Genomic DNA, 16,553 nt, shown 5'->3' on the forward strand with positions numbered 1-16,553 from the left:
ATTACTTTGCCAACAAAGGTCCGGCTAGTCAAGGCTATGGTTTTTCCTGTGGTCATGTATGGATGTGAGAGTTGGACTGTAAAGAAGGCTGAGTGACTAAGAATTGATGCTTTTGACCTATGGTGTTGGAGAAGACTCTTGAGAGTCCCTTGGACTTCAAGGAGATCCAACCAGTCCATTCTGAAGGAGATCAGCCCTGGGATTTCTTTGGAAGGAATGATGCTAAAGCTGAAACTCCAGTACCTTGGCCACCTCATGCAAAGAGTTGACTCACTGGAAAAGACTCTGATGCTGGGAGGGATTGGGGTCAGGAGGAGAAGGGGACAACAGAGGATGAGATAGCTGGATGGCATCACTGACTCGATGGACGTGAGTCTGAGTGAACTCTGGGAGTTGGTGATGGACAGGGAGGCCTGGTGTGCTGTGATTCATGGGGTCGCAAAGAGTCGGACACGACTGAGCGACTGAACTGAACTGACCAAGTGATATGTCTCAGAATGAGCAAGAACTTAAATAGACAACACAGGTCATGACCTATTCTTTCCTACTTAAGTAGGAACACGTGAGTAACACTGAATTAAAATTTGAATAGTAAGTCAAGAGGAAGTTGGTAACTGGATAATGTGCTCCTGGCACAACAGAAGATAATTAACCTACATCAATCTATCAGTCAATAGGCAGAATAAGTTTTATGGTACAGAGTTGGGAATGGAAAATATTATCATATTCTAGAAAGATCTTGACATGGGGCTTAAAGTCTAATAACGTCTTTTATATTTATACAGTGCTGAAATAAAATAATGACAAATGTATGCTAAAGGAAGAAATCTGGAGTTCTATCTTCTTCATCTGAAGAAGTCAGATGAAGTCAGCTGGAAGGAAATAACATGAGAAAATGAAAGAGAATATAACTGGAAAGAGTTTTTTATTAAGGAAGAGAAGAAAGTATGAGGTAAAGGAAAGGTAAAGAATGAAAGTCTTTCCACCAGAATAGGGGGAAATAACCATTTAAAAAGACGAGAAAAAAGGAAGCAGCTAAGCAGACAGACTTAGGGCATGAATACAAGATAGAAGGGAAAGTGTTCTGATGGAGAATTAGCCACTTAAGGGGAGATGGCTTGATAAATTACAACTTAACTCTACACCCTTAAAGCCCCAATTGTTTAACTAAAAAATCCTTTCAGAAACTACAATCGGTTCTCATTAGAAAAAGTATTCCTCAATTTATGTGCATGTGTTTTTTGTGCCCCCACTTCTCCACTCCTAAATCCACCTTTTAAATAAGTCAACAGAAGAAATCAGTGCTGGTGAATGTTTTATTATCTTGCTAACCAAAGATCAAAATCAGATCTAAAAATAAGGCAAGATACTATCTTGTATACCAACTTGAGGAAATCACAAAATCGTAACTCTTGTGGCACAGGAGAAAAATTGTTCACTACAGAGAATACAGATTTTTCCGAAGATGAGGTTTTGTTTTGTACGTGTGTGTTAAATGTTCCTCAGGTATATCTCTGACAGGGCTGCAACTAATTCTTAGGACCGTATCTTAAAGGAAGAGTCAGTAAATTTTTTCTGCAAAGAGCTAGACAATAAATATCTTTGGCTCTGTGGGCCCTAAGGTGTCTGAAGAAACTTCGCAATTCTGCCAATGGACTGTAAAATAGACAATATGTAAGTAAATAAGCATGGTCTGTTCAAACAAAACTTTATTTATGGATAAATAAATTGTATTTGAATTTCATTTAATTTTTTCACATCAAAACATGTCTTGATTTTTTCCCCCAACCATTTGAAAACGTAGAAACAATTCGCAGCTTGAGGTCCATATAAAAAGATGCAGCAGGCCAGACGTGGTCCATGGGCTACAGTTTGCTCTCTCTTATCTTAAAAAATGATAAACTTCACAAAATTATTTTTATACTACTGCACACTAATTCAATGTCTTACGGCTTTTTTAATTCCTAAGAAACAAGATGCCCTAAATCACATGAACATCACCAGAAATATACTGTTAGGAACTGACTAAAGTAACTTGTAACTTTTCACGGAAGATAAGGAGAGGTGCTCTAAGAAGAGGTGTGATGTCAAATGCAGATTTTCCAATTATTTGTTCCTGGTATATTTCAAGATAAACTGAAAGGCAAGAAAATATGGGTGAGAAGGGGGTTAGTATGGAGATACTTCTGCCGTAACAGAAAAATCTGTTAAGCCATCTAGCCATTTGCTAAAAATAAGAGAAAAACATTAGTTCTGGTTCACATACATGTGTGGCCAAGATGTTTCTGATATAAGACAATCTGCAATACATTCTGAAGCCCATCAAGTGTCTATAATCAAAATGTATTTCTTAAACTACAGGAAGCTGAGAAATAGCTCCCAACATTCATGCCAGCCATGCCATGGCATGCCATACCATTTTCTTCTCATTAATTTCCTACCTTGCATGTTCCTGAACCCCCACAATCTCCACTTCACTATCTGAAGAGGCAATATTAATTTCTTCATTGAGTGGTGCATTGCCAGCAGATGTTTTCTCACTTGCTAGGAATCCTGGATCCAAATGACCTGAGAGAGAAAGGGGAGAAAAAACTAAGCACTATATTTTGATTCCTTAAGAGCAGCAGAAACATCGCACTGATGGATTTCTCCTCTCAGTTTAATCACTGAAACAGAGTACCCTTATAAAAGCTTGCCTCCATGAAACTGTTACCACGTCAAATTAAAAAAACTAAACAATACATACTGATTGTTAAAAGAATGTTCAAACAACAGAAGTACATAAAAGTAAGAACTCCAATTCTCTTGCTTTCTACTGCCATTCCTTAGGAGAAAAAATTCTAGAGTATTCTGACAAGTTTGTGTATATAAATGCAGGTATATATAAACTGCAATAATACTCTATTTTGTGATGCTTTTTGCATTAAATTCTACTCTGCTTTTAAATGACCTGCAGGTAGGTTTGTCTCCACTCAGGTCAAAGGGGTTCTCTACTGCTTATCATTTTAATATAACAAAATTCTAAACCAAACAAGCTCAAAGGCACAAATGGAGTAAAGAAAAGAATTATTAATATCATAGTTACATTGGGAAACCTTACAAAAGATTTAATAATTTTCTCTCAATTTTAAACAATTTTAACAATTTTCTCTCCAGGAATCCAGATTTGACAAAATCAAGCCCAAGGGAATTCCCTGGCAGTCCAGTGGTTAAGACTCTGCACTATCACTGATGAGGGTGCAGGGGGAGGGGGGAGGGGGGACCTGAACCCAAAACAGCATCTAAAGGGGAAGACTAGAAGCAAATAGTAATTTTTGCCCTGAGAAACTGAAATATATAACCTGTACGTTGTTGACACTCCTCATTAGACAGAAAGCACCACACAGTGCTTCACCCTGGAAAGCACTGGAGCCTATAAGGACTTTCTCACAAAGATCTCCACAAAGCATCTATTCCATGGTGCAATAAAACACATTTTCCAACACTAAACATGAGTTTAATAGAACTGACTCTCAATACAGGTTAATGGCATAGCACCAAAGTACACAGCTGTGTAAACAATTCTAAAAAGAGTTAAAATTCAGAGGGATTCCTCAGCGCTCCTCTGGTTAGACAGAATTTCGCGCTTCCAATGCAGGGGTTACAGGTTCAATACCTAGTTGGGAGAACTAAGATCCTGCATGTCACAGCCAAAAAAAAAACAGAGACAAAGAGTTAAAAACCTATTTATTCAGCTCTTGAATGTTCTGACTTAGAAGGATGAATTTCAGAATGTCTAAGAGTAAACATGGAATAAACAGAGTTGCAACAGGTATACATTTTCATTTACTCTTTAAAGATGTATTTTTATTTAAATATATTGTCATCTGATACAAAATTATTTCTCCCTATTTAAAAAAAAAATTCCAACAACTGTTGTTATTATTCAGTCACTAAGTCATGTCTGACTCTTTGAGATTCCATGGACTGCAGCACACCAGGCTCCTTTGTCCTTCACTATCTCCCAGAGTTTGCTCGAATTCATGTCCACTGGGTTGATGATGCTGTCTAATCATCTCATCTGCTGCTGCCCCCTTCTGCTTTTGCTTTCAATCTTTCCCACCATCAGGGTCTTTTCCAGTGAGTTGCCTCTGTGCATCAGATGGCCAAAGAACTGGAGCATCAGCATCAGTCCTTCCAATGAATATTCAGAGTTGATTTCCTTTAGGACTGACTCAACGCCTTGCAGTTCAAGGGACTCTCAAGTCTTCTCCAGCACCGTATTTCGAAAGCATCAATTCTCCGGTGCTCAGCCTTCCTTGTGGTCCAACTCTCACATCCATACATGACTACTGGAAAAACCACAGCTTTGACTAGACAGACCTTTGTTGGCAAAGTAATGTCTCTGCTTTTTAACATGCTGTCTAGGTTCGTCATAGTTTCCTTCCAAGGAGCAAGTAGCTTTAAACTTCACAGCTGCAGTCACTGAACAGTGACTCTGGAGCCCAAGAAAATAAAATTTGTCACTAGGTCCACTTTTTCCCTTTCTATTTGCCATGAAGTGATGGGACTGGATGCCATGATCTTAGCCTTTTTCTCTTTTTTTTTTCATGTTGAGTTTTTGGCTAGTTTTTTCACTCTCCTCTTTCACCCTCATCAAGAGGATCTTTAGGTCAACTAAACCAATATAAATAAGATTTTATATATACAACTCTCTCTTCCCTTCTCACCTTACTCATATCTATGCTTCAAGGTCAAGACAAACCTTGTAGTTTCACACTCCTGCAAACTTGTAGTGTAATCCTTTTTGAAAATTTTGGATAGTCCCACAAGCAAAAAAGACTTATAATTTATATCCTCTGACCCTATAATCCCACCTCTGAGAATTTAGCCTTATAGAATACACTTTAAATAAGCAGAGTCATGATGTCAAATGATACTCACCAGATTGCTATGTAGAAACTTGGGGAAAATATATGTATAACACCCAGAGAGTTACATATAACACTAAAAATATGTATGTGCTGGTTAAAAGCTATGAAAAGTAAAGGAATTTGAATGTGATTGTGGGTCTTTTTTACAATTCTTTAATATTATTTTTACCTTTTTTTCTTCAATTGAAACTGATGCATAAATGAGAAAACAGAAGATTCAAGTCTTCTAGATACAACCAGTGACTGAAATTGTATTACAGTCTGCACAGGCTTGTCAGTGGGCTTCCCAGGTGGTGCTAGTGGTAAGGAACCCGCCCTGCAAGTGCAGGAGATGGAAGAGACAGAGGTTTGATCCTTTGATCAGAAAGATCCCCTGGAAAAGGAAATTGCACCCCACTCTAGTGTTCTTGCTGGGAGAATTCCATGGACAGAGGAGCCTGACAGGCTACAATCCATGGGGTTTGCAAAGAGTTGGACACAACTGAGTGTCTGAACACACAGCACACAGGCTTGTTAATCCTATCTATATTAAAGAACAGATAGGATTGTGTGTGGTATCAGCAGTGATGTTGAAGTCTACAAGCATACAGAGGTGACATCCACCAGACAAACCCAGTTTTGTTAAATCTAGGGTGGTTGCTTAAGTGGAATTTGGTTAAGCCTGGATTTGGTAAACCGATATTCTTGCTCTGACCCCACTACTTTGTTTGTGGCAAAGTCTTTTGTCTCATTTCTACTTCAATGCTGTAGTCAGACTGCTGTCATGCACATAGTTCCAACTGCACTGCTCGGGAGAAATACAAATTGACAGTCTCCCTTTTCTCTAAAACTTCAGCTTTTCCACAGTCAATATTTCAAGTAGACTTGCTGTGCACAGCTCTAACAGTATACTTCATCTATTTATTTCTAAAGTAAACATTTATTTATGACATGATATGGCACCCCACTCCAGTACTCTTGCCTGGAAAATCCCATGGATGGAGGAGCCTGGTAGGCTGCAGTCTATGGGGTTGCGAAGAGTCGGACACGACTGAGCAACTTCACTTTCACTTTTCACTTTCATGCATTGGAGAAGGAAATGGCAACGCACTCCAGTGTTCGTGCCTGGAGAATCCCAGGGACGGGGGAGCCTGGTGGGCTGCCGTCTATGGGGTCGCACAGAGTTGGACACGACTGAAGCGACTTAGCAGCAGCATGCACTGTGTTTGGGCTTCCCAGGTGGCTCAGTGGTTAAGAATCTGCTAGCCAAGCAGAAGACATGGGTTCAATCCCTGGGTCAGGAAGATCCCTGGAGATGGAAATGCCAACCCACACCAGTATTCTTGCCTGGAAAATCCCACGAACAGAGAAGCCTGGTGGGCTACCGTCCACACGGTCACAAAAGAGCTGGACACGACTAAGCGAATGAACAACAACAAATGCACTGCGCTCAGTGCTAGGACTGCTCCAGGGAACGAATGAGGGAGGCACAGTTTACACCCTCAGCAAGCTTACAATATAGTCAAGGATATAATTGAGGATAATCAAGGATATACAAAAACCAGTCCGCTGGTATTATGGTTTGAAAACTAGTCGGAGAGGGAGGCAAAGAATGCCCTGCATGCACAGAGAAAAGGACCATTCCTAGACTGGAGAACAATCAAGGACACTGAGCCCGCAGGGAAGAGCAGGCCCAGGTGAAGGAAAGCAGCACAAGGAACACTGTGTAGCCCTTCAGGGCAGAAAATCACCCTTTAGGGTGAGATCTGGGGTAATGGTAGTTAAAAAAAAAAGTAATGAGAAATGAGCTGGTAAAGTCAGCAGAGGTCAGATCATGGGTAAGGAGTCTTGACTTGACCTTGAAAAGTAGGAAACCAATGAAGGATTTCAGCAGAGGAGTGACATGATTGGATTTTGAATTTAAAATTTTTTCAAGTATGGAAACAGAACCAGTAGCGGGACAAGGAATATTAGAGGCAAGGAAACCAGTTAGACTGCTACAGTTTCCGGGGTGAGAAATGGCTATGGCTGAACCAGGAAACGGAGAAGGCAGAGGCACCCCACTCCAGTACTCTTGCCTGGAAAATCCCATGGATGGAGGAGCCTGGTAGGCTGCAGTCCATGGGGTCGCTAAGAGTCGGACACGACTGAGCAACTTCACTTTCACCTTTCACTTTCATGCATTGGAGAAGGAAATGGCAACCCACTCCAGTGTTCTTGCCTGGAGAACCCCAGGGACGGGGGAGCCTGGTGGGCTGCCGTCTATGGGGTCGCACAGAGTTGGACAAGACTGAAGTGACTTAGCAGAAGCAGCAGCAGAACCAGGAAAGAAACAAAAGGAGGAACAGTCTGTATTTCTGTAAGAACAAACAGTGAGTAATCTTGGAAATTAGGCAAAGGAAAAACTGACGCCAAGGTTTCTGATGTAGGTAACTGGTGGCATTCAGTGCACCAACGGACATGTTGAGGGTGGCTGCTTAGAGCATGATGATGATATGCTTCTGAGATGCTGAAAACAGGCAGTTGAAGTTACTACTGTTCTAAAGCTCAGGTCATCAGTCTAGAGAGGAAATAATAGGTAAGTCCTCCCAATAGCGGAGAAGATAAAGTTCATCCAGAGGAATGAAGGGGGCCTAAAACAGAACCCTGACAAAAACCAATAATTAAGGGATGGGCACAGGAAGAGGTGCTCACCAAGGTCAACCAAGAGACAGAAAACCTGAAGATACGAAGCCAGGGCACCATAAAGAGAGCATTTCTCAGAAGTGCCTACAATGCCCAACAGAGAGACACAATAAGAGGAGGGACTAAGTACAGCCCAATAGAACAGGTGATAAGATGACCATACACAACCCTGGCCAGGGGAACCTCAGAGGAATGATGGGACTGAAGCTATTGCAGCAAAGCAAGCTGGAGAAGAACAGAAGGGGAGAAGGAGCAGACACATTTGAAGACATCTGGCTGTGGAGGAAACGGCAATAGATGGCACCAAGAGGAACACGGGTTTGCAGGAGGGGGATGTGTACGTGTATATAGTTATTTTTACCGGCCATATCTAGAAAAAAGGCAGAGAGCAAACAGTTTTGATGGCAGAAAGCTGAGGTGATCTTGATCTGTAAAGAATGCAGAGGGCCATCTGCAGAGCACAGGTGTGAGTAGGAGAGCAAAGTCAGTTTAGAGTAGGTTTAGAAAAGTGAGCCAGCCACTGTGAAGAAAGAATGATGCCTAAGGAAAGGAGAGCCAAGGTGAGGCTGCAAATCAGGAAGTTAATACGACCCTCAACTTTTCAACTATCTGACTTTCTCCAGCATGGATAAAGGCTCTAAAGTATGCATCCAGGGATCAGACTTGGCCAGCTGAGTACAAGAAAGTCAACTACATAAGGAGCTGAGGATATCAGCAAAGGAGAGTTGGGCTGAACAAACTACACAGAGAAAGAAAGATGCAACTAGGGGGAGCTGAAAAAGGACTGTGTGATGGGTCTGATAAGGTAGAGGAATAGCGTAGCAGGAAGGAGCAGTCTAAGTATAGCTAAGCAAAAGGAGAAAGCATTAGGAGGAGGTAAGAGGGAAACCAATGGTTATGAGAAGTAAAATGTACTTCTACCCTCCTGCCCACTCACAAAATTCAACCGTCTGGGGCCGCCCATCTGACTGTCTTGTCCCCTGTGTGCATGTGTGGTGAGTGGCTTCAGTTGTGTCCGACTCTGCGACCCTATGGACTGCAGCCCGTCAGGCTCCTCTGTCCATGGGTTCTCCAGCCAAGAAAACTGGAGTGGGTCGCTATGCCATCCTCCAGTCTTGTCCCCTGCTGCTGCTGCTGCTAAGTCACTTCGGTCTTGTCTGACTCTGTGCGACCCCATAGGCGGCAGCCTACCAGGCTCCTCCATCCCTGGGATTCTCCAGGCAAGAGTACTGGAGTGGGTTGCCATTGCCTTCTCCGGTCTTGTCCCCTACTCAACTGTTATTCTCCTTTGCTCTAGCCACCTACCACTCACCTTCCTACAAGTTTTCCACTGCCCTATGGAATGCCAGCTCTATGGAAAAAGGCACTGAACTTTCTCTTTGCCTCCTTGTGGAAACATGACTTTCTTGAAAATGCTGCCTCCCCTGCAGGCCTATGATTCTGACACCTCAATGCACCCATGTTCTTTATTGCTTGGTCCAAAAGTCAGTTTAAGACAAAACAGGGCCAGAGGGTGCGGTGGGTTGGTGGGAGGATACAAACAAATTTCCTGGTGAGCGTTAACAACTCTGAACTAATGATGTGAGTATTCTGCCACATTTCCTCTCAGAGCCTTTAAATAAAATGTGCCACACACCAAGTCTGTGGGGCGCCATGCTCTACAAGAGACCCCATGGCATTCTCCAGTAAGTCAGGAATGCATCCACTCCTCTATTTCAGAGCCAGAACAATCAGTCCTTTTCTCTCAACGTTACCCTCTTCAGAAAGTCGAACATTCCTCTGGAAGCTCTTGCGCAGAGGTGAACACTCTCTGGCCTTCGGGTCACACCTACATGGCCCCAACCAATGCCCCTAGACCTCAAAGGAATCCAACAGCAGAGCAGGGCCTAAATCACACACAAGTGAGTCAAAGATGCACGACGTTCTTCAAATACTGTCGGTCGTAGTAATCTCTTCCTATTCTAGAATAAGCTCTGCACAAAAAGCGTAAATATCACAATTACCATGTATTTCACTGAAAATAAAGCAGAAGATGTATATTTAGTTATTGTGGCAGCTGGCTGTCTCTGTGTAGTTCTTTGTTTGTGTAGCTTTTTGAAAAGATAACTTCTTTCATTTCATGAGAAAACTAATTCTAAATTTCTGTCCTCCTACTACAGACCTTTTCAACACATAAATAAGTCAGAAAGTAGACCACGAAAGGCAGTAACTAAATTATCAGGGCAAATATTTTCTTTTTAAATCAGCTATCTAATGAGAACTAGTCGTAAGCCTATTTGTAGTATATAAAATTATTACATAGTGGTGACAGTGGAATGTTAAGTATAAAAAAGGTTACTATCTTAAGTACTCATAGAGTTTTAAAAGAAGCAAATCATTACCTTGTGTTGAGCTTTTTCAACAAAAGTATTAAAAACAACTTTAAAAAGTGGTAGAAAAGGAGATTAGAAACCTAAAATCTTACAGTCCACATGTAGCAGCTAAACAAAATCTCCTTCACAAGACTCGATACAATGATTTTAAAGTGCTAACAACAGAAACATGGTCATTCTGGTCTGATTATTAAAAGCCCTACTCTAAGAACAGGAAACCCAAGATTTTTTTTCTCTTCACTACAACTAAGCTTGTACTATGGACAAATCAAGATTACCAGCCCAATTTCAAGGATGGAGAGAATGTTCATAAGCCACCTTCTTAAAAAGAAGGCTGATAGAAAAAATGAGATTTGTTTAGAATTTTTAATTTCCGAGGCAGGGGGACCTCTAAATTAGTTTAGTGTAATGATTATACCAAGAGTACTTCAGACTTCAGCCTCTCTTGGCCTCATCTACATTTACAGTGAATGAGCCTTCAACTCTTTCCAATGAACATTGACAGTTACCTCCTTTACAATTGACTGCTTTGATCTCCTTGCAATCCAAGGGACTCCAGCACCACAGTTCAAAAGCATCAATTCTTCAGCACTCAGCTTTCTTTATGGTCCAACTCTCACATCTGTACATGACTACTAGAAAAACTATAGCTCTGACTACACAGACCTTTGTTAGCAAAGTGATGTTTCTGCTTTTTAATATGCTGTCTAGGTCTATCATAGCTTTTCTTCCAAGGAACAAATGTCTTAATTTCATGGCTGCAGTCACCATCCACAGTGATTCTGGAGCCCAAGAAAATAAAGTCTGTCACTGTTTCCACTTTTTCCCCATCTATTTGCCATAATGTGATGGGATCAGATGCCATGATCTTAGTTTTTTAAATGTTGAGTTTTAAGCCAGCTTTTTTACTCTTCTCTTTCACCCTCATCAAAAGGCTCTTTAGTTCCTCTTTGCTTTCTGCTGTTTGGGTGGTATCATCTGCATATATGAGGTTATTAGTATTTCTCCCAGAAATCTTGATTCCAGCTTATGCTTCATCCAGCCCAGCATTTCGCATGATGTACTCTGCATAGAGGTTAAATTCTCAGGGTGACAATAATACAGCCTTGGCATACTCCTTTCCCAATTTGAGAACAGTCGGTTGTTCCATGTCTAGTTCTAACTCTTGCTTCTTGACCTGCACACAGGTTTCTCAGGAGGCAGGTAAGGTGGTCTGGTACTCCAATGTCTTTAAGAATTTTCACGTTAATAACCTTTGAGGGTAGATACTAGTTTTATCTCAGTTTTGACAAGGAAAACTGAGGCTTTGCATAACTTACGTGAGGTCACACAGTCCATAAGAGGCTGCTTGTTCAAAATCCAGCTGTTTGCTCACAGGAGGCTGCCACCCACTACACTATTTAATTCTAGCATCAATGAGAAAAAGTAAACCTATGGCAAGAGCTGAAAAGGAAATTTTAGGTCTTTTCTTGATCAGTGGCTTTCCTAATTTCAACTCTTTTGCCTTGGTTGAAACTAAAACTAAACAGTAAAAACTATTTTGCATACTAGAACATCTGCTGCTGCTGCTGCTAAGTCGCTTCAGTCGTGTCCGACTCTGTGCGACCCCAGAGACAGCAGCCCACCAGGCTCCCCCATCCCTGGGATTCTCCAGGCAAGAACACTGGAGTGGGTTGCCATTTCCTTCTCTGATGCATGAAAGTGAAAAGTGAAAGTGAAGTCACTCAGTCGTGTCTGACTCCCAGAGACCCCATGGACTGCAGCCTACCAGGCTCCTCCATCCATGGGATTTGCCAGGTAAGAACACCGGAGTGGGTTGCCATTAGCTTCTCCACTAGAACATCTAGTTGCTTAGAAAAAGAGACATGCTACAAGCCACTTAATGATTACTTATGTGATTCTAAATGGAGGGCTGTAGACCTGGTCTGAAATGTTGCTATTAATTAGACACTGAGTATCCATCCTAAGCGGCTGGCTCAGATGGTAAAGAATCTGCCTGCAATGTGGGAGACACAGTTCAATCACCGGGTGGGATAGATACCCTGGAAAAGAAAATGGCAATCCACTCCAGTATTCTTGCCTGAAGAGCCCCATGGACAGAGGAACCTGGCAGGCTAACAGTCCACGGGGTCACAAAGAGTCAGACATGACTGAGCAACCAATGCAGTGTACAGTGTACAGAGACACTCAACAGTCTAACTCAGTGACTGGCTTTTATTTTATTGGGAGGGAGAGAAGGAAGACTATGATTAACCACTACATTTATCTTAAACTCCAAACACAAGAAAGATGATCTAATTGATACTAATAGTCCAAATCTCAAAACTATAAACTGGAAATGAAGCATAAATTCTATGAACATTTTGTTATGATACATTAAGTATATTCAAATTCACAAAACAGGTTCCCACTATGACAATTACATCAAGACTAGAGGGTATTAATAAATGGTAAAGAATCCACCTGACAATGCAGGAGACGCAAGGGACTTGGGTTTAATCCCTGAGTTGGGAAGATCCCCTGGAGACAACAACGGCAACCCACTGCAGTGTTCTTGCCTAGAAAATTCCATGGACAGAGGAGCAGGGCAGGCTACACTCCACGAGGTTGCAGAGTTGGATATGACTGAGTACACACACAAATACATTACTCACATACCTGCATGTCAGATTAAAAAAAAAAAAAAGACTTTGAACGATCAGTAAATGGCTTCATAAGAAAATACCATGGGGATCTGTTGAACAGTGATGTCCATGTCCTATGATACACAAAAATCTACACGATTTATGGCCCAATACATACATGTGCTTTCTTGATATATTACATCCTAGCGAAATTATCACACATGTACCAAAAGACACGTACAGGAAATGTTAATGGTAGCATCATTTCAAATAGCATCATAAATGTTCAAGAAGAGAATGGGTACGTCTACTGTCATATATGCATATGCTGGAATACTAAACAGCAGTGAAAAGTGAATGGACTACAGCAGTACTTAACAGGAACAAACTTCACAACATGTTGAACTAAAACAAAAGCAAGTGGCAAATGATTACCTTCTATGTAATACTACTTAGTATTAAAACATGCTTGTTTACAGATACAAAGCAAATGCAGTAAAACTATGAAGGAATACACAGGAATACCAAATATTAAATATCAATTTCAAGGCAGTGCTGGAGTGGAGAGAGAAGAATAGAGGAAGGAAGTCATGTGTGTTTCCCTCATCAAATACTTCTGTCATGTTTTCTTTCTTAGAATTTAGCGCTAAGCACCAAAGGCTAAGGTGGTTTTAAAGGATCAAGCTAACAATTACCTGAACCTGAAAATGTGAAGCTTCCCCACCCCCACCAATGCTGGTGACTTTAATGATATGGTAAGATGCCCAAATGCTGCACTGTTAGGTTAATTCATATTAAACTGCTAAATTGGTTGTAGATCAGAAACTCAAATATTAACAATTCAAAAGAGTTCAACCTAATATTAAAACTCTCTATGAAAAGCAAAAAAAACCAAACAGTAACTGTTCATATTTTTCCTAATAATTCACAATAAAGTGGTCTACATTTACCGACCAGACTGCATTTAATGTTACAATATATACATAATACATATTAATAAACACTTAAAAGACACTTGTTGGGCAAAGCAAGTGTTTATACAAATAAAAACTGAAATCCAGAGGAGAATCACCTTGTCCAAGGTAGGCAGTTAGCAGTCACAACAGAGTTAAAACTAAATCGAGGTCCTGTTCCAAAATTAGTCACAATAAATTAATCGGAAGCTCAACAAATAAAGAGAAACTTTTTTATTTAGTTCTAATTGAGGATTATGAAATGAATTAATGACAATGATCTGTAGAATTGTCTTTTACTTCCTAAGAACTTCAATATAAATAAAGTTCTAAATCATAGCCCACTGCTATTTTTGTAACACACAACTCATTTCCCATAAAAATAATATTCTAGGTAGTTATTAAATCAATGGAATTTATAAGTTAACTAGAAAACTAAAATACCTCTATAACAATAACGAAAATACACAGTATGTAAGAAGTCTGTCTCTCAATCCCCTCTACCTCTTTTCTTAAAATTTTCTAAAAACACTAGTACTTTTAGAAAAAGGTTTAAATTAGAAAGAATGTTGGAAGAAAGAGGTTTGGGGAACATACTGAAGGAGACTTGGAGGCATTGTGCAAGGTTTTCAAAGGTAACAGCAATAGGTTTCTTAGAGAATAAAACATCACTCTTAAGAATCATCACAGAACCAAGATAAACAATGCAAGACAGGGAGAAAGATTTTCCTGAGAGACAGCAACTGAAGAGTTGGAAAAGACAAAATGAGAACTAGTGTAGAGAAATTAACAGGGACACTGCACAAGAGGCAGAACAACAGTGCGGTACTTCAGTGGACAGTCCACAGGGTGGACTGCAAAGTCACTCCCTGTTCAGAGTTAAGTGAGGGAATCCACTGGTGGTGGTTGGGTGGGGAGGGCTGGGGGGGGTTTGGGGGTGGGGTGGGGAGACAGTATCAGGTCATCTGGCTGATTTTTACATATGTTAGGCATTTTTAACTCAAGATGTCTACTGAAATTTACCTATGCCTACAATTATTGTCTTAGATATTCTCATTTTTGCTTTCTTCTGATTAGTAAATACAAATGACATGCTACCCCAAATCTTTTCAGTTATAAAGGACATCCTGGATAGCCGCAATCATCTAATGTTAGATGTTTCTAGTTGGCCTGCTTTCCTAAGCAAGGAAAAGAGCTGCCAGGACACATGCATATTATACCATCAGAGAAGGAGGGGTAGGGATAGGGAGACCAACCTGCCTCCGCATTCAGCTCCTCTAGAAGCCCGCTGGTCCTCCAGGTAGCTCCTGTGTCCTGGCCTCCTACAGAATTACTGTGCTCTTGAACTACTGCAGCCGCCAATAAATTGTCCACATTTACCACTTCTGGCTCAGAGCCGGTGTCAGACATATCATAATGAGCTACAACTGGAGGTCCATCTAGGGAGGAAAAAAAATGTATACTTGTATCTAACTCATGGGGTGAAAAATACTTCTATAACTAAAAGCCCCCTAAATGCCTGTTGCCTTTATCTTATTATTCTACCTAGTCAGAAAAGCTGCACTTTATACAATCTAATTATTTTGTACATGAAATGAAAGTGAAAGAAATACTCCAGCTTACAAAGATGAGGGACACATTTGAGAAGGAGGGAAAGGGTGTTATTATGAAGAACAAAGACAAGACTATACTGAACAAAAGTTACATTCAATTCCTGTCATTCTGCTAAAGGGCAAAAGATTAAGAGAAGGGACGACTATAGAGAAGGTAAAGCTGATTTTTTAAAGGAAACACTGATGCAAACTATTAAAACTGAATTTATATATTTTTAAGAGGATCAATCTAGTTTCTTCCTCTTAGTAGCTAATACTAAAAGTCCCTAGTAGAATCGAAGAAGAAAGTCAAATATATATTTTCCTACTTCAAGAGCTCTACTTGCCCAACATCTATTTCCAGTAAAGCCCTTTTATAGTATTAGGGATGTTATGTATTTTACAACATTCTATAAAAAGATGAGTGCGTGCTCAAGTCGGGTCTGACTCTTTGTCAGGTTCCTCTGCCCATGGGATTTTACAGGCAAGAATACTGGAGTGGGTTGCCATTTCCTACTCCAGGAGGTCTTCCAGACCCAGGGATCTAACCTGAATCTCCTGTACAGCAGGCGGATTCTTTACCACTGAGCCACCTGGGAAGCCCCCAGCAAAAAGATAATACTCATAAAATCCATCTTCAGGATTTGGATGTCTTGTGAGGGATATTTCTATTGTCTTTTCCCTGAGAAAAACAACCAGCTGACACTCCAAGGAAGTGATACACAACCTTATGGGTTATTTGAGAGGAAGATATTAAAACTTTTGGAAAAATAAAGAGAGCCCTTCTACCTCCAAATCACCCTAAGCTGCTGAAAAGGGCAACTAAGCTCTGAAGTAATTACACTGCAGTGATTCATGCTAAATAATTCAATATTCATGCTTGTAAAATAGATACATGCTTTAAAATGCTAGTGCTACCTTTTCTAATATAAAGGTAAAAAGCAAAAATCATTTTCAATCAACTATGAAGCATATCCCTTACTACTAACTGCTATTTTGAATAAAATGCTTTTTCTCCTCCAACAGTTATTACTAAGTGCAAGCAAATCACTTAATTCCAGAAAAAAATTTTCTAATATCTAATAGATTAACGTTAAACACACCTATTTTATGAAACTCTTGACTATGAAGGAATACATATGCCAATAAATCATTAAAATAGAACACAATGAAGGACTGCTGTTTTAATACAAACATCCATTGTGTAAACTGTCACTAAACAAAACATGAAACACACTTGGGGCACTTATCTCTTAAGACTAAGTTCCCAAACCACAGGCTTATGCGGCAACACTTTAAAATAAAAAAATGACCAAACATAAAAGTAAATGAGTTATTAGGTGCCACCGTATAAGGAACAGACATGTCACAATATGAAATTCTGACGATCATGACAATTTCAGCTGACTACTTAAAAATAATTTCCAATTTCCCC

The 16,553-nt window shown here is 40.4% G+C and overlaps 1 protein-coding gene across 5 annotated transcripts in view; it reads right to left on the reverse strand.

Annotated features, from left to right (window-relative positions):
* Positions 1-16,553, reverse strand: part of LOC104990093 (chromosome unknown open reading frame, human C18orf25) — an 85,844-nt gene that overhangs the window by 12,060 nt on the left and 57,231 nt on the right. For 3 of the 5 annotated variants that reach the window (XM_010842015.1, XM_010842016.1, XM_010842017.1), the window contains exons 3-4: positions 14,783-14,965; positions 2,442-2,568 (exon numbers count right to left, since the gene is read on the reverse strand). In XM_010842015.1, the coding sequence (XP_010840317.1) occupies positions 2,442-2,568; positions 14,783-14,965 (310 nt within the window). Of the gene's footprint in view, positions 1-416; positions 2,137-2,441; positions 2,569-14,782; positions 14,966-16,553 lie in introns of those variants that run through there. The other 2 variants (XM_010842018.1, XM_010842019.1) reach the window with 2 other exon arrangements.

This window comes from Bison bison, unplaced genomic scaffold (genome assembly GCF_000754665.1).
Source record: "Bison bison bison isolate TAMUID 2011002044 unplaced genomic scaffold, Bison_UMD1.0 scf7180017864170, whole genome shotgun sequence".
Lineage (NCBI taxonomy): Eukaryota > Metazoa > Chordata > Mammalia > Artiodactyla > Bovidae > Bison > Bison bison.